Raw genomic sequence first — 19611 nt, 5'->3', positions numbered from 1 at the left:
TTTATTTTTAGGTAAAACAAGCTGTGTAAAACATGCATGCAGTGTGCAATAAATGCAAAATGATTTGTGCATGAAATGTTATCACCCAATAATAGCTGGCAGACACAAATAATGCACCTTATAAAAAAATGTATGAAGATATAGAAAAAATAAAATCCGAGTCAAAGGAGTTACTTCTGGCCACTCGTAGTTGTACCTTTTAATTGCGTCATCGTCGACACGCCCTCTAGAATGGCGTTTCCGGACTGGCCAGTGTATTTACTCTGTATTGCTTCAATATGTGGAGGGTTATACATCTGTCGTTTTCCTAAATGCGCCAGAAAAAGTGCATGGAAAAACAGTCTGATCGGTAAACTGATGGCTCGCACAGAGAAACCGCTGTTTTGGATAGCGTAAGTGGCTTATTTGGCCTGCTGCGGCAGTCTGTGTTATGTTTACACAGGCTACTGTTTTTATCCACACTGTCGTAAATGATGTTTACCTAAACAGTTTTGTAAGTGATATTGAAATATAAACGATTGACGTATGTAGACGTTCCCTTCAGTGAATGTCAATGATTTGTCATTTTATCATGGTCAGTGATTAATGCACCTAATGAAAATCTACTTACAGTAAAATGTAAAACGTCAACACCATGGTTAGATAAATGAAATTATGCTTTCTTATCAAACAAACTAGGGTACTTGTAATGAAATTCAGTAGCCTAAACAATTAGAAACATTCATTTACTCCCCTAATTGATTATTTAGTTTTAACTTACAACATGTCTGCCCAAATATCATATTAACTATTATAAGTATTAAAATGCTAGGGGGTGGAAGAGAATTTCAAAGGGGAACCTGCATAAAACACTCATCTTTAAAAACACTTCCAGGTACTCTCTGTATACGCGGACCAAACTTGGGTACATATTTCATAAGAGGCAGATGAAGAAAGCACGGGAGCGGTACCCCACTGGCCACTCCAGAACTCAACCAACTATAATAAACGGTGAGAAGAAACACATTTTTCTATCATGCACTCAACAGCTGATTACAATAAATAATGTCACACTATTATTTTCAACAGGCATCAAGATTATACCAGTACCCATCTTAGCAGACAACTACAGCTATGTGGTTATTGACACTGCGTCCAATACGGCTGTTGTGGTTGATCCCGCCGACCCTCAGCCTGTTCAGGTTGGATTCAAAACAAGTTTCAGAATTAGTTTTCTGGATTATATATCTTACTGTGATGAAATTGCCAAACCCATGTGGTTTAGTGGAAATGACTCCCTCTTCCTCACTGGTTTACCAAAATTGTGGAAAATGGAATCATTTTCAGTTATTTTTATTGGAAATCTGTCACTGTAATGGACAGATTCCAGTTTTTCATTCTCACGAATGCAAAAGTACAGTAGTAATATAAAAATATTTAGGACCCTTCATATACAGGAAGAGATGCTTTCTGGAAATGTGTCATGTATAAAGTCACATGTCTGTCACTTATCTTTCACATGATATTAACCAGAGCCCTAGATTTGTTTTCTCATTTCTTATCTTATTTCATGGTCTGTCCTCACACCCACACAGGCATGTCTAGAGGAAGAGGGGGCGGCATTACAGGCTGTTCTGTGCACGCACAAGCACTGGTAAGACCAAGTTTGAAAATGCCAAAAATCTATACAGACTGAATGCTGCACAATGAATGTATTAGCAGCAACTATGACAGAATGACAGTCTATTAGTTAATCAATAACTAGATCCGCGAGTACCACTTTTACTGTGTCACCCATCAATGTTGCGTTCAGGATTATTTATTTGTGTGAGAATTCAAGTATTGGTGATTTTATTTTTATTATGAAGATCATTTTAGCATTGTTAGATCACATTGCACCAGTTCTAAGACACATGAGGCATCTAACAACCTTTAAAGGGTTAGTTCACCCAAAAATTATTTTAAAAATAATATTGTTTCAAACCCATAAGATTGGGTTCCCCACTTTGTTCATCTTCGGAACACAAATGAAGATATCTTTAATTTTCTCACATTTTACCCCATCCATTGAAAGTAAACTTTCAAAATTCCAAAATTGACATGCTTCACAAATTACAAAAAGACAAGAAATCCATATAAAAATAAAAATCGAGAAAAATCTAATTTAGGGTTTTTATTGACAATTGTATGACCAATGCACATTCATAGAGCACATCATATATGGTAAAGTGAGCATCTCTCTTCAGAAGACTTGGATACTTTTACTATATGTTTTTTGAAGCTTTTCAATGGTTGGACAAAAATTATGTAAAAATATCTTAATTTGTGTTCTGAAGATGAATGAAAGTCTTGAGGGTGAGAAAATTATAGAATTTTAATTTCTGGGTGAACTTAACCACATCAAGATTGAATAGCTAAACAAAAATTGATACATTTTTCCCCAACCAGGGACCACAGTGGAGGAAACAGGGCTCTAAAGAGGCGCTACAGTTCCTGTCGAGTGTATGGGAATGCTATGGACAACATTCCAGGCCTCACACAGTCAGTACCTTTGAATATATAATAATTTCAGATGACGTTGAGTATTACTTGAGAGCATGAGACGGACCACTGAAATTGATATTTTGTGAATTTAGCCCCCTTTCAGACAAAGACACAATAGATTTTGGATCTCGGCTGCACTTCAGGGCCTTCTTTACACCTGGGCACACAGTGGGTCACATGATCTACCTGCTCGATGGCCGGGTGATCGGTGGCCCCAGCAGCTTGTTTTCAGGGGATCTGGTATTCCTCTCTGGATGTGGTGAGTGTGGCATTAAACATTGTTATCTCAGTGTGCTCTTAAAATGTCATTGTATCATTTTTGTTTAAAATATTTGTAGTGTTATTGTTCCCTGCCTTCAATGTTTGACATTTAGTGTACAAATGCTTAAATTACGAATTACCCCATAGCGATGCACAGCAAGGCATGTCAACTGCAAACAAGAATTCTTAAATCCAGCTGGTTCTATTTAAAGCTCTGACTCATTTCCAACCCTTGTAGGGAGAATGTTTGAAGGTAATGCCTCGACTATGTTGTCATCTCTGGATACTGTGGGATCGCTGAACGATGATACTCTGCTTTGGCCTGGTATGAAAACACAGTCTTTTCACACTTGAAGTTGTTAACCAGAGTCAATTTTGTCCTTAGGTTATTTGTTTCATGTTTCAGACTGTCCATACTTTATCCTGGGATCATAATAAATACTGGAAAGTCAATTATTTTGAGTTTATTGGACAAGTACAGAACATAACCTGTTTGCGTGTCTCTTCATGACTCCAATTAAAGCTTTTGGTGGCAATTTTGAACATTTCCCTTAGGTGCTGAAACTAAGCACAATGCAAAGCACAACTAAGCATGCAAATGACGTTTCCAAGTATACAAACCCGCCCCATACTCTAGTGTTACCAGAGATGGGCATAAATACATGGAAATGTATTTAAAAATACAAATACAAAATACTGTGTGGAAAAATGTATTTAAATACAAATACAAAATACTGTGTGAAAAAATGTATTTAAATACAAATACAGTATTTTGTATTTTGAAAATACACAAAATACATGTGAAATTGGCCATCCAGTGCAGGTACAGGTCACAGTGAATGAAGAAACTACATAGGCCTACTGACTTTTCATTCCTAACCTCATCTCTGCCCTCTCTGTCATTCTTTCTTTTTCTTTCTTTCTTTCTTTCTTTCTTTCTTTCTTTCTTTCTTTCTTTCTTTCTGGCAATTACAAATAAACATATGCAAAATAGCAGCCATTTATATATTTATTTTTGGTTACAATGTAGTCTATTACTTGTGGTGAACACTATTAAAAAATTCATACTGTATGTAAAACTGTGGGAACCTTTTCTGCTATCTAGCAAAGAATATGGATGGGCGATATGGCCAAAATATAATTTTACTTCACAGTAACAATATCATGGTTTCACAATTCTCAATATCAGTTTTGATTCCACAGCATACACTGAATTTCAAACTCTTTTGAGTTTTTTTTTTTTTTTTTTTTTTTTTTGCAGTAGTCCAATGCTTTTTAAGTAATTTTATGTTTATTTTATGTAAAGTTTATTTGTTTCTATTTAAGTTTAAGTTTAAAATTTAAAATTAGAATTAATTTAGATTCATTTGACACTATTTACCCCTTTTTTATTTTTTATTTTTTTACGTACAATAAAACTAAAAGCTGAACATTTTTGTGGAGTATCATTCATCAGTGTTTGTTTTTCCACTCCAACGTTCCAGTAATTCCTGCCCACTAAAAGCTGCACGGATAAATTTGCTTACCCCACAAATAGGCCCATCTATGTAAACGATTTAGAAAAAGTTCCATCAATTCAAACTTTATATCATCGCTATGTAGTGTCATATCACCCAGCCCTAACAGTAAATCTTTAAAGGTCCCATTGCATGAAAATTTCACTTTATGAGGTTTTTTAACCTTAATATGAGTTTCCCGAGCCTGCCTATGGTCCCCCAGTGGCTAGACGTTCTGATGGGTGTAAACCAAGCCCTGGGTATTTTTGAGAAAATGAAAGCTCAGACGGGCGAATCTAGAATCTTCCCCTAATGTCGTCATAAGGGGAAAGGTCACCTCCCCTTTCTCTTCTTTGCCTGCAAAAAAAATGTGGCCGCCCATGAGAATATGAGAATATACGCGAGCGCGATATTGTTTTTTCCTCGAGAGACATCATGGCTTGCAAACGAGCGAAGCATGGCAGTTGCTCAGTGTTTGGATGTACAAATGAACACAAAGGTATTTTTTAGTTCCTTCATCCGAGCCTCTGAAGAACCAGTGTGTTATGTGAATTTCACAACAAGAACAAAGAACAATCCCTTTCCAATCGCCCAAGCTGTCAATCACACAGCGCGAGTTTATCTGGACACTTTCCAAAACTCGTTATGAAATCAATGACGCTGTTACGCTGCACAACGAAGCTCTTACTGTACTTACCTCATGTTTGTATTGGTGAAATCATTAGTGAGAGTGCAGAAACTGCTTGCAATGATGAGATCTTCATTCACGTGATCAACAGGCTGTTATCTGCTCAATGCTCATCACTGCAACCTTTCATGTGATGGGAATTGATCTAAATACTTAAAAAACTTCTCACGATTCGTTAATCCCGATAGCTGTAATAGTAAAAATGTGTAATAGCTGAATAGTAAAAGTTTTCGAGATAGTTCCACATGCAATGCTAAATATTTCATATGCAAGCATGTCAGCCAATCACAGCAGTGGGCGTTTACACTGAAGTCTCTCAGCAGCCAATCACAGCAGTGGGCGTTTACACTGAAGTCTCACAGCAGCCAATCACAGCAGTGGGCGTTTACACTGAAGTCTCTCAGCAGCCAATCACAGCAGTGGGCGTTTACACTGAAGTCTCACAGCAGCCAATCACAGCAGTGGGCGTTTACACTGAAGTCTTTCAGCCAATCACAGCAGTGGGCGTTTACACTGAAGTCTCTCAGCCAATCACAGCAGTGGGCATTTACACTGAAGTCTCACAGCAGCCAATCACAGCAGTGGGTGTTTACACTGAAGTCTCTCAGCAGCCAATCACAGCAGTGGGCGTTTACACTGAAGTCTCACAGCCAATCACAGCATGGCGTTTACACTGAAGTCTCTCAGCAGCCAATCACAGCAGTGGGCGTTTACACTGAAGTCTCACACAGACACGCCCCTTCAAACAGAGTGTTCAAATCAGAGGCTAAAATCAGGCTAGGAAATATGCCTTTTATTTTATTTTATTTTTTATTTTAACTTTTGATCTAAAAAACATGCTAACATTATAAGGGCACCCCAGGAAACATTCTAAAATAATAAAATAATCCATGCAATGGGACCTTTAAACACATTTGACAAGCTAGTTGATAAAAATCAACAACCGGTCAAGACTGATTGGCTAACGCTATTTTCCCACTTGTCTGTGCTCTTTTATTCTTTCATGTTAACTGAAGTGAATAATGCACTATTTTAACTTTAATCAACAAGTAGAATTGATCATGACATTCTCACCTTATTCCAAGAAAAAAATCGCTGATCCAGTGCTGAACTAGTGAATGTCTGAACTAGCTGATGCACAAAATCAGTACCCTGATAAAGAGGTTGACTGGCAAAAAGTATTTTATGTATTTTGAAAATACAAAAATATTCATCTTAAATGTATTTAAATACAAATTACATTTGATTTTTTCAAATATAGTATTTTGTATTTCAAATACGTATTTTAAATACATGTATCTGAAATACTGCCCATCCCTGAGTGTTACCAATCCAATTATCATAACTATTCAAAGAATGGGACAAGAGCCATTAAAGACAAAAGGTGAGAGTCTCAGCAATCTGACTCATTTGTCTTACAACAAAGAGAACAGGACTGTCAGGAACCTCATGCTAAAATATTGATGCCATCATCTTTATCTTAAATCTAAAAACAATGTACTTCCCCTTAATTTGCATATTACATAATGTGATGTTATGTAAGGATGTAGGATCAGCAGATCTTAAACAGATTCTTAAATTTGCAATCCCACAGGTTTAAAAGCGGTGTTTAGAACGACGATAACCCGGGATTAAGTGTAGTGTGAAAAGCCATATTTTGAATCATATACTGGATTTAACCCAGGGTTAATTGTAATGTGACAAGCCTGTTTGTAATTTTTTGTTTTTGTGCACAACTTATTTTTGGTTTTATGCTTTTGTAAACTTGCACTTGGATGTGATTCTAAGGAAAAGCTTCATGTTCATGTTAATAAAGTTGGTATTTTTTTCTCAGGACATGAGTATGCTGAAGATAACCTTCTGTTTGCTGCTGAAGTGGAGCCTTGCAATGTTGTACGGGAGCAGAAGCTGCAGTGGGTGCAGCAACAGAGAAGTGTGAGATTGTGTACAGTAAGGAAGACGAGAATTCTATTAAAAATCCTCCTGAAAAGATGTCCAAGACGGTCCAACATAATTGTTACATTTCGAGACATTAAATAATATTAAATAATCTAAATAATATTCCAACCAGCCAAGCTTGATTTAAAGGAATAGTTCATAGTTCAATAATTCTGTCATCTATTACTCACCCTAATATCATTTAGTCTTTTATTCATCTTCACACCACAAATTAAGATATTTTTAATAAAATCTGAAAGATTTCATCATTTAGGCTTTTATCAAGCCATTGATCAGCGAATGTACATAGAGCACTCAAATTTGGTAGCCTAAATGTAAGCTCAAGCACATTTTAGGTATGGTTGAGCTATTTACCATATTTGAGTTCTGTTTGCTGATCAATGTTTTTATGTGAATAAAAGCCTAAATTAAATCTGTTTGTCATGTAAAGCGATTGTTTCTCTTCACAAGACTTTGATTAAATAAATTGCACTTAATATGGATTTATCTCTTTATAAACATTTTAAACCATCAGAGTTTTGGGTGAACAGATTTTCAGTGACATAAAACTCTCAGATTTCATTAAAAATATCTGATGTGTTTCGAAGATGAACGAAAGTCTTATGAGCGACATGAGAGTGGAAAATTAATAATAGAATTAATTTTTGGTTAATGTAATTATCTCTACTCTTCATAGTGTCCATCCACTCTAGCAGAGGAGAAGCAATACAATCCTTTCCTGCGGAGCCACTCCCAGGATCTCCAGGGGGCTCTGGGCCTGCAGCAGAAGCAGGACGAGGACTGGACGTCGTATCGCGCCCGTATTTTAGAGGAGCTGCGCAGACGGAAGGACATTTTTAAGGACCGATAAGGCTTTTATCCACTTACATTTGGAGGTTGCAACCACTGAAACCATTCCAAGCTAAACATGTACTGCTCCCTACATATAAGTGAGCTGGATTAAAAGCATTAACTTAATGTGAATTTAAACAGTGACCTGAAAAGTGAAGGTTTTGTGCAGAGAATGAAGTTGACTTGGGCATTATTTTGTATACAAAAATAGGTTTCTTTGAACTTTAAGTATTTGGTTGACTCTGAAAGGCATTGTTTGAACTGAAAAATATTTAAATTTTTCTTGATTTTCTTTTCTTTTCTTTCTTTACCCTTGACTGTGTTGGAGAGCTGTTCCCTTTTAAAATGACCAGCGTTTTGAATAACTATGGTACCACAAGCACTGATATTTATGAACGTGTTGTCATAATAAACCCTTGAATTACTAACTAATATGTCTGTATTCATTTCCATGTGTTGCACTGTGGAAATATTGTGGCGCGATTACAAGAAGGTTTACGACAGTTGTTAACAACATCGTTACCAAGGAAACCAAAGATGCTAATAAGTTGGAGGCATGAACGAAAAACACAAATAGACCCTAAATAAAAAGGTTTAAATGCCTAATGTAGATGCTGTTAGTAGTTTGGGCTGTTTCCTGTCGTGTTAAAGCCATATGTGTCAGTTTGTAATTGATTCTGTTTATTCTGCTTTTAAATAGCATTAGCAAAGTAGCTCGTTCGATAATTTGCTGAAGCACCGAGCTGTTAAAGCAATAATTTATACAATCCAGGTAACGTTAACGTTATAAAGAAACAAAGACGCGCGTAGTTTTTAAATTCTCAATATGATTGAGAATATCGATATTTTATAGGTCACAGTTAGGCAATTATTTTGAACTAATGCTGTGATAATCTCTGGTGTTATCTGGACTTTCTAAGACATGGAGGAGAATGAAACCGAAGAACTGAAAGCTTCAGTTAATGCAGTGGAGTTTATTCACGGCATTGGTAAGTCTTTTTTTTTTTTTTTTTCATTGGTAAGTAATTTAAACATGATTATGATCAAATAAATGACGTTACTTCTAAAGTTCGCCTGTCTGAGATGCTATTTTAGGGTCAGGGACCATCTGTTAATGGCATCAAGGTCCTTCACGTTCATAAAGTTGCACTGTATGCCTACTAATCTTTTTTTTTCTTTTTCTTTTTTATGTATAACTTGAACAGTATATATATACTTTGATTTACTATGATAAGTTTGCAGGATGGAGGCTTTGTGCCAGTAGTGTGATAAAGCATGAAGCACTGACATCTAATGTTTCTGCAAGTATTTTCAGATCCACTAACTGTGATGACCATAAATGAATCTTCAGTCAAGAGAATCTTCAGTCATTGTATCAGTACGTGATTGCAATGGACTTCTAATTGCAAGCCACTTCTGCTGTCACTTATAGGATCCAGGGATCTGGACGATTGTTTGTTTGCGGATTCACTTGGTACTGTGTCAGATTCGGGCAGGGAGCTGGGAGACTTCTCTGTGAGCGTCACCAAGGCGAGCTACAACGAGGAGCTTTGCTATCTGCTCCATGCCAACAGTCATGGAACGATCGATGACATTCCTTGTGGCACATCCATTGAAGGTGTGAATTATTTCTTCTCTTTATTATTTGTTAGTGAGAACACACATGGCATTTGCATAATTTTCTCAATCTTTTCTTAAAGTTTGTTAAACTCTGTGTTTGTTCTCTTGTGTTGTTGCCAGCCTACATATCCAGAAATCTTGAGATACTGGAAGAGAATCATCATGAATATGTAAAGGTATCTTTTCTATCGATTTAAAAGCAAAGTTTATGAAAAACTTTGGGTAGGTTCCGTTTAATTCAGTTTAATATTATATAAACAATAAATGAATTAATCTAAATCGAAATGTAAAGCCACCCAAATCTGAGGTGTTGTAACATTCCAGCTGGAAAAGCAGACGGTGGACCGGAAGGTACATATTGTTAGACAGGATGATCAACTAGTGGTAAACAGGATCATCTCAGAGAAAGAGGTAAGTACTATGCTGCACTACATATGTTGAATACATTTACTTAAATATGTGCAAAAAAAAAAAAAGTATAATGAAATTTCTCATCTTTTAACTCATTCTTTAGGGAGTCAAGACTCAAACCCACACATTTCCATTGAGTTCTCTAAAAGGCTTTGTGTCTGAGGCGTCCAACTTCCTGATCCTGCGGATTCTGGCTCGGCAGAAGACTGTTCCAGAACACATGACGTTCCTGTCATTTGATGCAGATACGGTGCTTTCTAAATCAGTTTATGTAAGTCCAGGGAGATTATTGCTTATAGATCAACACTTGGATGTTATTTATAGGCGAAATCTATATGAACAGTACATGATTGAAGGTGGTGGGCTGTTTATCATTTTTGCGTGATCCACTTGTTTGCTTCAGAGAGCACTTGGGTGGAAGAAGCAGATGATTGGGGAAGAGTTAGTCGATATCTTTGGGATTGAAAGGACTGTCTCCTCTGCAAAGGGCTCCTCAGCAACTTGGCATTGCTACTTCATGCCTGATGGGTAGAATACTCTCTTCGTTTTATGCTAAAAAGGAAAACTTGTCATCTATTTCTCATAAGAGTGAATGATAGCCGTTGATTAGCGTCCTTCAAACAAAACCAAAGCTGCCATACATAGCCTAGTTGTTTACAAATGCAAAGCTTTTTTCAGCAGCTACAGAAGTTTTAAAGATTTGACCTTTGTTTGAACACTAACGTTTCCTAAAATACTTTACACTTAGGCATCTGGCAAGCAGAGTGCAGTTGGGCTCACCTGCAATTATGAAGCTTCTGCATTTGCCTTTCTTGCTCGATGGAGGTTTGAAGACTTTAACACTTTGCAGTCTGCTCCTTTGTGATCTGAAGTAATCTTTAAACTTTAAAGTAAAAATAATTATGAATAAATCAAAAGGTTTTGCTTTTTTTTTAGTGGAGAAAGACCACATTCCTGTGTTTGAGAAGAAGCCACTCATCTGGGAGGAAGATATGGAGCTTTACTCAAAGTTTCTTGACAGAAAGGTGCCTATAACTGTTCATAAGAATTTAACTGATGCCATATGTCACTCAAGGATATCAGAAATATATATTATTGTTATGTTTTGTGTGACTTGTTAGTGGTTATTAAAATACACTGTCAGGTCCAAGCCCATGTTGAAACTCTGGGTTTCAAAATCTAATTTCAGCCTGAAAATTAATTATTTTAGAAATTTGAGGAGTTTAAGACAAAGTACAATGTAAAATAAAGGTCAATTTTAAGCAAATTTTATATAAGCTAATTAGGATTCATTGTCATTCATTTATGACACAGGAGGAACTCAAAGCGGACTACTCCTCCTACATCAGACAACACCCTGAGCTAAAGGCTTTAATGGCAGACTTCCTGCAGTTCCTGCTGTTGAGGAAACCTCAAGACGTCTTCTCCTTTGCTCGTGACTTTTTTGCACCCTTTGCCTCTCAAAGTCCTTCAGGAAAATCACTAACAAATTAATTTTTTTTTAATTAACACTAACAAATTGTGTGATGTAGCAGAGATTGAAAATAAAGGTTTTCTTCTAATAATGCCTTGGTATAATGACTATGCTTTTTTGAATGTACTAGTGTTTGATTCATATGGATGATCCTAATGTGAGAGACACTGTAGATTGGTAGTGCAGTAATAAAGAAATATTGCACAGAATGTTTGCCCATATAAAACAATACCTAAAACAGTAAACATTCTAGCGTGTAAAACATTCTAGCTTGTCTTATCATATAACAGAAATCATTTTAATTTAATTGTATATGTAGTATGATACATATGAACTCATAATACATATTTATCTTTATTTTTCTTCGAGTCAAACGGTCTGTAAACTAAGTATTTCTTTAGAATTCCATGACTCGGGTAACCTCCAGAATTATCCAACACATTTGTGAACACACCCTCATGTCACCTCCTGAGTTCCTGTTTAAATTGAAGAGGCTGAAACTGAAAGTAAAAACGCGTTGGAAACAGCTTTAGCATGTAGATCAGGCTATATTGATTTTGCTACCACGACTCTTTACGTTGGTTTTATTTCAGTTGGATGTTGTAAATTTAAAGGTAAGAGGATTTTTTTTTTAGCATTTTCGTTGATTGTTCGTTCGAGTTCAATTTCATGGATGTGTTTGTCAAAACTTAGTTTAGGGTTCGGTTGGTTTTAGCTGTAGCATTGTAGCTCTCGACTCGACAAACAAGGTTTTTGGGTTGTTGACAGGAAATTACAAGCAGTGGCAGTAGTATCGTAAAGTGTGGCATTATACACTTGATCTAAAACTAGTTTTTTATACTTGTTTAAATGTTGTCCGAAGGGTATGTTGTCACATTTATCAAAAGTCCTATGTGTGTGTTTCTCAGTAGTTTTGTATGATACGATCAAATACGTAGTTCAAAACTTATAAGTATTTTAGTTCTATGAAAATAGTATTCTGTTTTCCAAACAAAAATTCCATTATCATATTTTCTGTGAACAAAACAAAAACACCGGAAGAATCATGGAGGATCTTAACGCTGTATTCTCAGGACGGGTATTTTTCATAAATGTTGGGTTTGGCAAGTTGAGACATGTTTTTGAACTTACGTTTATCAGAGTAAAAGTTCACAAACTGGTCTTTTTATTTTAAGGAATTAAAGAATTGAAATGGATTTAGAGAATATGTAGCCTAACTGTGAAGTAATCAATTTAAACTATTTGCAAATAATACTTTATATAAAAAATATGCACACATTCACTCGTGAGTAGGCCTATGACTAATATGTCAAAAACCTACAAGGTTTCTTGTCTGTCACATTCAGTTTTGAATCACATGAATCATGTAAATAATAGCATAATAGCATTTTGATTAAAAAGATTAGCAATTGGCATCACTGGATATTATAAATAAAAAATTGAGATATTTACAAATTAAATTGAATAATAAAGTTAAATTCATAAAGTTAAATTAAATAAATGAAATTGAACTGATTGATCATCTTGATCATTTTGCCATTGACAAGCTTTGTTAGACTGCTGAGGCAGACCGGCCTAAAAATGTAACTTATAAAGATTTTTTTTGTCACCCTAAAAATAAATAGTCGTTTTTAACAGAGCTTCAACAGAACAGCTTCAAGAATATCAAATATTTGAGAGGCCGATTTGGTCGCGTATAATTATTGGAGGGGAATTGTCCCCCTCGATGTCTATGGTGGTTTCAGTCCTGTCACAAAGTTTAAAATGTTTTTCCTTTATTTCAATGACTTGCTATTTTACATTATGCAGCAGAATATGGATCCTCTGACGCTTCACGAGATTGACGAGAACCTGACAAGTGCTGATGTGGCCCAGCTGAAGTTTCTGTGCATGGACCTGATTCCCAAGAAGCGTTTGGAGACGGTAATAGATGCCAAAGACCTGTTCCTGCGACTGGAAGAGCAAGCACTGCTTGATGACAAGCTACTTGTCCCTGAGCTTCTGATCACAATTGGGCGCCTTGACTTGCTTGTCATCCTGAAAACTTCGAAAGAGGAAGTGAATAGAAAACTGCCAGAACGTGACATTTCTAGTAAAGGTGTCTCAGCCTACAGGTATGAAGAAAATTCCTTACCATCCGTAGATGTAGATTACTACAATCAAAAATCCCCTCTTAAAATGATTGTCTGATAGAGATAAGCACACTGACGTGCTAAACAAGATGCATAGAAGTCAAGAACAATTTCAAATAGTTTTCTTGATGTCACAATGTCTGTGTCTTGTTTTGTTTTCCTCTTCTCATCAGAAAGATGCTTTTTAAAATATCTGAGGACATGACAGAAGAAAACCTTCGCTCCTTAAAGTTCCTTTTGGAACTTCCGAGAGCAAAACTAGGACCATCGGCTGTGAGTTTTATCTTAAGCCCTGAAGTTATAATGTTAGTGCAGATTGCACACAACTAATAAATTATTGTGAAAGTGGAATACGCAATTGCTGATAAAAAACTACTTTGACTGCAAAAAATAGCTTTGTAAATGAACATATTCTTTTTTTATATATCATTTTATTTAATTAAAAAAATGGTTGTTGCTATTTTTTTGTCTACTCTTTACAGTAATTATGGGTTGCTCTTTAACCTGTTGTTTTATTTGAACCATACAGTCACTTCTAGATGTTCTGATTGAGATGGAAAAGCACCAGAGGCTTGGGGAAGACAACCTTGGTGAACTTTACCGTATTCTTGAGAAATGTGACAAACAGCTGGCCTGTAGGATAGAGGAGTTCCAGAATATGGACAGAGACCCAGAACAAGGTTACTGATAAAATCAAATTAATTATCTGTATCTGCTCTTCTCATTTATCCAAACATATACAAAAAGGTTTGTTTTTTTTTGTCTAATAATAGGAGGCAGACTCCCTCTACAGGAAATGTCTAATAATGAACAATTACCTTTACCCAATGTAAGTAAGCCAAATCTTTGCCTTAAAATATGCATTTAGATACACAAATCATTCTCATGATGTGGTTATCTGGGTCAGTGGCAGCTGGTGGGTTTTAAATTGTAGCGGTCTGGGGATCCCCTGCCAAGGATTTGTGTATTTATTTGTTTTGCTTAACTGCTTTAGAATGGTTGGTTTGTTCAATTTTAGACAGAAAATCTAAAGAAAATGACATGAAAATGAAAGGAATAACTGGGAATAATTTTATTAACACTAAATCGTCCTTCTCCCATTTTTTACCTCAATATTTTGGGTAGGCTGTGCCTCCTTTACCTCCCCCAATGAGCCGCCACTGATCTGGGTCTGATTCTTAAAAAAATCGAAAGCAGTGTTTCTCAACCAGAATTTATATTGACCTTCAAGTGGTGAGCCGACAGAGAACCAAATTATGCGTAAAAATGTAAAAATTATTATAAGATTCTTCTCAGAAAACCATGTTTATCCTGGTTGCATGTGAACTTGTTTTAATTTAGTCTATATTTCATTGCCTTGCTTAGTGTCGAGGATTTTAAAGGATGAAGGAATGTTACACAACCTGTCAATATTGGCATCTGCTTAATTTGGTGCTTTAACCAAGTGGCAGATGAGTTTGAGCCAAAATTCCGAGTTTGACTGGATATACATATGGGAAGCGCTGTTTCCTCTCTTTTAAGTTTAGTTAAGCCTTTTTGTTTTTGCGATCATAACTAAAAACAGTTACAGTAGTGTTGTTTTTTACAATGTTGTACATGACCCTATCACAATAGAATGGCAGTCCTTTATTTGGGAGGTTGAGAAATATAAATTAACATTCTTGAAATGAAGAGCCTTTGAAAATACCAGTTAATAATAGTTGTAATGAGTGCAATAATAAATATACTGCAATTTAATGCATAATAATTGTTTCTCTTCCCTCCACATCTTGCCGTCAACACAGCAAAGGAACATAGTGGATGGACGTGAGTTATACATGTTATACATTGCTGAACATTAATGGTCTTTTTAAATGTATCTATCTCTAACCTTATACGCTTTTCCTTAGGGAGAAGAGGCTCTTCTGTTGGCTCGGTTTTCACCGATTCAGACACTCCACCCAGGGTAAAAAAAGACAATTACTTTTTATTCTTAATTGTTTCATTGTTAAATTATAATTGAATGACAAACTATTTGATGCACCATTACTATAGATGTTTAGTTCTATAGTTTCACACTCCTATGTAAATCACAAACAAATGCTCAGCAGGCAACACTTCTGGGTTCTGGTGAAGAGCTGTTTTATGTTAGCGCTTCATTCAAATTGAACTGAAAATGAACAAAACGTTGTGTGGGAGGGTTTGAAACACACTGTTTTCAAAAGATAAGGATTATTTTATCAGGATTTTTGTATCAGTTCACATCCAGGATTTCACATCAATCATGATTAATTTATAGATCAAGGTCATTATGATCGACTGTTTTAATATAACCCAATACTCCCACAGCTGATAGATTTGAACTTTTTCATCAAGGCATAGCGCATACTCTAGTAACAAAAGGCTGTTTTTCATTTCCATAGTTCCACCGCTGAGACAAATAGGATTTAACAATGATCTTCTATGAATAAGATGTGTGTTGTGTACTGGCTATTTGTGTAATATGTAAATAAATGTCATTTTAATGTGATTTGCTTTGCATTCATGTAGTCAGATGAATATTATACCATGACTCAGCGGCCTCTTGGATATTGTCTTATCATCAACAACTACAGATTTGAAGAAAATTCCTCATACCGCAACCGAAAAGGCACTGAGAAGGACAAAGGTATTTTGAGTATTAATCCTTTTTTATCTCATTAGCATTTTTCCTTAAAATTGTGACTTCTAAATGAACACTTTCTCTCTCTATTTCTGTAGATGATCTTTTTAGCTTGTTTAAGAGAATGCATTTCATGGTTGAGGTGCGGGACGATCTGCTAGCCTCAGATATAAAAGACGTGATAAAGGAGTTTGCAGGAAAGGATCATACTGAAATGGGCGCTTTTGTCTGCTGTGTCCTCTCGCATGGAGAGAAAGGCGTGGTGGTGGGCACAGATGGTAAACCGGTTGAAATCCGTGAACTCACACTGCCTTTTGCTGAATGCCGCACTCTAGCTAGCAAGCCCAAGCTTTTCTTCATTCAGGCCTGTCAGGGTAATGTGGCCCAGAACGGTATATGGACAGCAGATGGACAAGTGAACGATACAGAAGAAGGAACACTTGAGGAAGATGCTCATATTCCTGCACTGCGCAAGGTTCCCTTTGAAGCTGATTTCCTAATCGGAATGGCCACAGTAGAGTACTACCAGTCCTTTCGCCACATTACAGAAGGGTCTATCTATATCCAGGAGCTCTGTAGACAGCTGCAGAACTGCACCAGGTGAGTTAAAAACATAGAGGACTCATTTATGCCTTGGATGAAAGATATACACATGACTTCTTAGATGTGCCTTTGCTGGGTCTGTATAAAGTCATGTTCCAGTTCTGTGATGTTTACTTTGCAGTCTTTAGTTTCCACCAGTCATCCCATCTATTTCCACCAGTTTGACCCATTTATGCAGATTAAGAAATGCTATTCATACATGCACTTCCATTTGAAAGTTTGGTGTCCGATTTTGTTTTGTTTTAAAAGAAATTAGTATTTTTATTCAGCAAGGACATTATGAAGGACACAAGGAATGATGAAATTATTCGGCATTTCCAAAGAATTTTTCCTCACATCTTCTATTTTTTTTCCTTCACCATGTCCGGGGCTCCATAGAGGGGGGTTCCCCTTTTCCGCCCTAACCGACAGCCCTGTTTACTCTACACTTCAGAGAAAATGCAGTGAGCACCTGGGAGGCAATAGAGATCCTGTCTCTTTCTAGAACATTTTTACTTTAGAAAAATGTTGGTCTGCTCTACACAGTGTTTGAGCACCTTTTTTGTCTCTCTCATATGCCTTTAAAGAGACACTGCCTCCCTTGCCTCATTGGAGAAAATGCTTCTGTTGAATATTCATGATGGTTTCATTTAGATGGATCCATATTAAAGTCTGCTTATCTGCTTTTTCTGATAGAAACGAGGATATCTTGTCCATTCTGACAAAGGTAAACCGTGAAGTGAGCACCAAAGTTTTGAAAGGCTACAAGCAGATGCCTGAACCTCGATATACCCTCACCAAGAAGCTGGTTCTTCCCTTGGACTGAAGCTACTGATTGACTTTGGTATGACTGGATTTACGCTGGACAAGTTTACATTATTCCGTTACTCAGAATCTATATTAATCTTTCAGGGAGGATCGAGGCACTTTGGTACTATAGAGTATTGATCCTGCTATCTCTTAGAGTCTGGTCTTAATTATTAAATAAGGTTATGAAATTCAGTTGACTGCACAGAGTTATGGAAATTTGGTTGTTTAACCATATAATGCAATTTAAGAGTAAAAACATTTATATTTGTTAAGGGGCACAATTATTTTTTAATGTAATGTCTATACCAGCAGTTTAAATCATTTAGTTTCGAATGCTGTTGTAAATGCAGATCTATTGATATTTCTGAAAGAACTAAAAACTGAGAGAGTTTAAAGTTTAAAGTAAGAAATAACTGATGTATAGAAAATAATAAACTAATTGGACATTCTTAAAAGTGTCATTTATTACAATTTTTTAGCTTTCGCCTGCAATTTTAAGCATGTAATTAATTTTATATATATATATATATATATATATATATATATATATATATACACACACATTTCAATTTCAATTTATTAATGGATAGCAACATCTCATTTTCAAGAGGGTTCAAATACACATATACATAATACAACAGAAAAAACAAAAACAAACAACCAAACAGGCAAAAACAAATACTCAAAACAATTGAGTTACTAGGCAGCTTACACCGTCACCCCAGACCAAAAACACATCATAGCTCAGACATGTTATAGCTATCTCAATAAGCACATCACACGTTTACCTTATTACACAATTGGAACCCATAATACATAAGAAATTCAATGTGAAAAGGTATCACACAAGAAAAACAAAGGTTGAATCCACAGGAGGCAAGTCAATTAGACAATTACATGAAACAAAAGACAATTACAAACAATACTATTCAGTCCAACATCAGTAACATGCACACACATTGTTAAGATATTGAAATATAGATAACCTAAATCTACGAAAAGATGAGATGGATCTCAAGGGAAGAGGAAGATTATTCCAAAATCGCTAGTAGCTTTATAATGAAAAGCTTTACGTCCAGCAGCTGAAAAGATTCCTGGTACAGTAAAGACGAGATATTGCATATGTCTAAGTGAATACGTACTGTAGAACTACAAGGAACGAAGAGTTCTTTCAGATATAGAGGATAGTCGAAGTAGACACATTTGAAAATAAATGGGAACCAATGGAAGTCTCTTCTTGAATTAAGCTGAAGCCAATTTAGTGATGCATTACACAATGAGTTTTAAAAGGACACCTCAGAACAAATCTACACAGAGAGTTAAAAACAACATTAAGTGGCTTAAGAACATTGACACTAGTATTCATGTAGCAATAATGGGCAATATCAACTGAGAAATTAACCTTTTCCTGACTTCTAATGTGAAACAATTAACCGATTTAGAGTGTACTGAGACAGCCATATATTATTTTTGTGATATAATCAATGTTGTAACGATAACCAGCTGGAGTGCCCTTGAGAGCCACCAGAGGGCACTCCACACCTGACTCTCATGTTCACTCACAGACTACATCTCCCATCATTCTCTGCCTGGACTCATCAGCACTCATTATCACATTCACCTGTATCTCATCTTCTTGTTTAGTTCACCCCATATAAGCCTGGTTCACCCCATCACTCACTGCGAAGTTTTGTATGTTGTTGCACTGCACTTCTGAGCGTTTTTCCCTGGTTTTGTTGTCTCTTGGTTTTTGGATTTCTTGCCTGTTCCGTGGATTACTCTCTTGCCTCTGACCCCTGCCTGTTTTGTTTGTTTGTTTGTTTGTTTGTTTGTTTGTTTGGACTGCCTTCCTGTGTATGACCTATTGCTTGTTCTTTGGATTACCCCTAAATAAAGCTGCGTTTGGATCTTTACCCTTGTGTCTCGGAGCAGTTCGTAACAAATGTGAACAAATCAATCCACAAACCAAGGTATTTCAATTTTTCCAATTTCGCCATGGAGGACCCATCTTCAAAATACAGTTCAAAATATGTTTATATATAGTCAAGTCATCTTTATTTATATAGCGCTTTTAACAATGTAGATTGTTCCAAAGCTGTTTTACAGTGATAATAGGAAATTAAAGTAACATACACTGTAAAAAAATCTTTTGTTGACTTAACTCATTATTCTGTTATCTTTTT

General features: G+C 36.1%; 3 protein-coding genes across 8 annotated transcripts; all 3 read left to right on the top strand.

Annotated features, from left to right (window-relative positions):
- Nucleotides 1-206: 206 nt before the first annotated feature.
- On the top strand, nt 207-8190 carry pnkd (PNKD metallo-beta-lactamase domain containing). Of its 2 annotated transcripts, none has more exons than XM_084128483.1 (9): nt 207-392; nt 875-990; nt 1069-1181; nt 1575-1633; nt 2428-2520; nt 2616-2782; nt 3023-3109; nt 6803-6903; nt 7604-8190. In XM_084128483.1, exons 1-9 carry the CDS (start codon nt 232-234, stop codon nt 7775-7777), a joined length of 1071 nt encoding a protein of 356 aa, XP_083984609.1. In that variant the 5' UTR covers nt 207-231; the 3' UTR covers nt 7778-8190. The 2 variants fall into 2 exon arrangements, with proteins under 2 accessions (XP_083984609.1, XP_083984608.1); XM_084128482.1 differs by having other exon boundaries at nt 6803-6918.
- A 100-nt stretch (nt 8191-8290) lies between these two features.
- catip (ciliogenesis associated TTC17 interacting protein) lies at nt 8291-11354 on the top strand. 3 transcript variants are annotated; one of them, XM_084128486.1, is made up of 10 exons: nt 8291-8350; nt 8679-8747; nt 9191-9376; nt 9499-9554; nt 9703-9789; nt 9893-10060; nt 10193-10317; nt 10538-10614; nt 10726-10814; nt 11104-11354. In XM_084128486.1, the coding sequence occupies exons 2-10, from the start codon at nt 8681-8683 to the stop codon at nt 11281-11283; spliced, it is 1035 nt and encodes a 344-aa protein (XP_083984612.1). In that variant the 5' UTR covers nt 8291-8350; nt 8679-8680; the 3' UTR covers nt 11284-11354. The 3 variants fall into 3 exon arrangements, with proteins under 3 accessions (XP_083984612.1, XP_083984611.1, XP_083984610.1); XM_084128485.1 differs by having other exon boundaries at nt 8333-8530; XM_084128484.1 differs by having other exon boundaries at nt 8333-8747.
- A 388-nt stretch (nt 11355-11742) lies between these two features.
- On the top strand, nt 11743-19341 carry casp8 (caspase 8, apoptosis-related cysteine peptidase; the record flags this gene model as incomplete). Of its 3 annotated transcripts, none has more annotated exons than XM_084128336.1 (10): nt 11743-11877; nt 13073-13377; nt 13569-13668; nt 13925-14075; nt 14169-14224; nt 15180-15201; nt 15285-15340; nt 15925-16042; nt 16135-16636; nt 17315-19341. In XM_084128336.1, 9 exons carry the CDS (start codon nt 13079-13081, stop codon nt 17442-17444), a joined length of 1434 nt encoding a protein of 477 aa, XP_083984462.1. In that variant the 3' UTR covers nt 17445-19341. The 3 variants fall into 3 exon arrangements, with proteins under 3 accessions (XP_083984462.1, XP_083984463.1, XP_083984461.1); XM_084128337.1 differs by having other exon boundaries at nt 11758-11877; nt 13076-13377; XM_084128335.1 differs by lacking the exon at nt 11743-11877 and having other exon boundaries at nt 13067-13377.
- Nucleotides 19342-19611: the final 270 nt, after the last annotated feature.

Source organism: Abramis brama (genome assembly GCF_963993115.1).
Source record: "Abramis brama genome assembly, chromosome: 11".
Classification (NCBI taxonomy): domain Eukaryota; kingdom Metazoa; phylum Chordata; class Actinopteri; order Cypriniformes; family Leuciscidae; genus Abramis; species Abramis brama.
The sequence above is the reverse complement of the archived record's forward strand: the minus strand, read 5'-3'. Positions and strand labels throughout refer to the sequence as shown.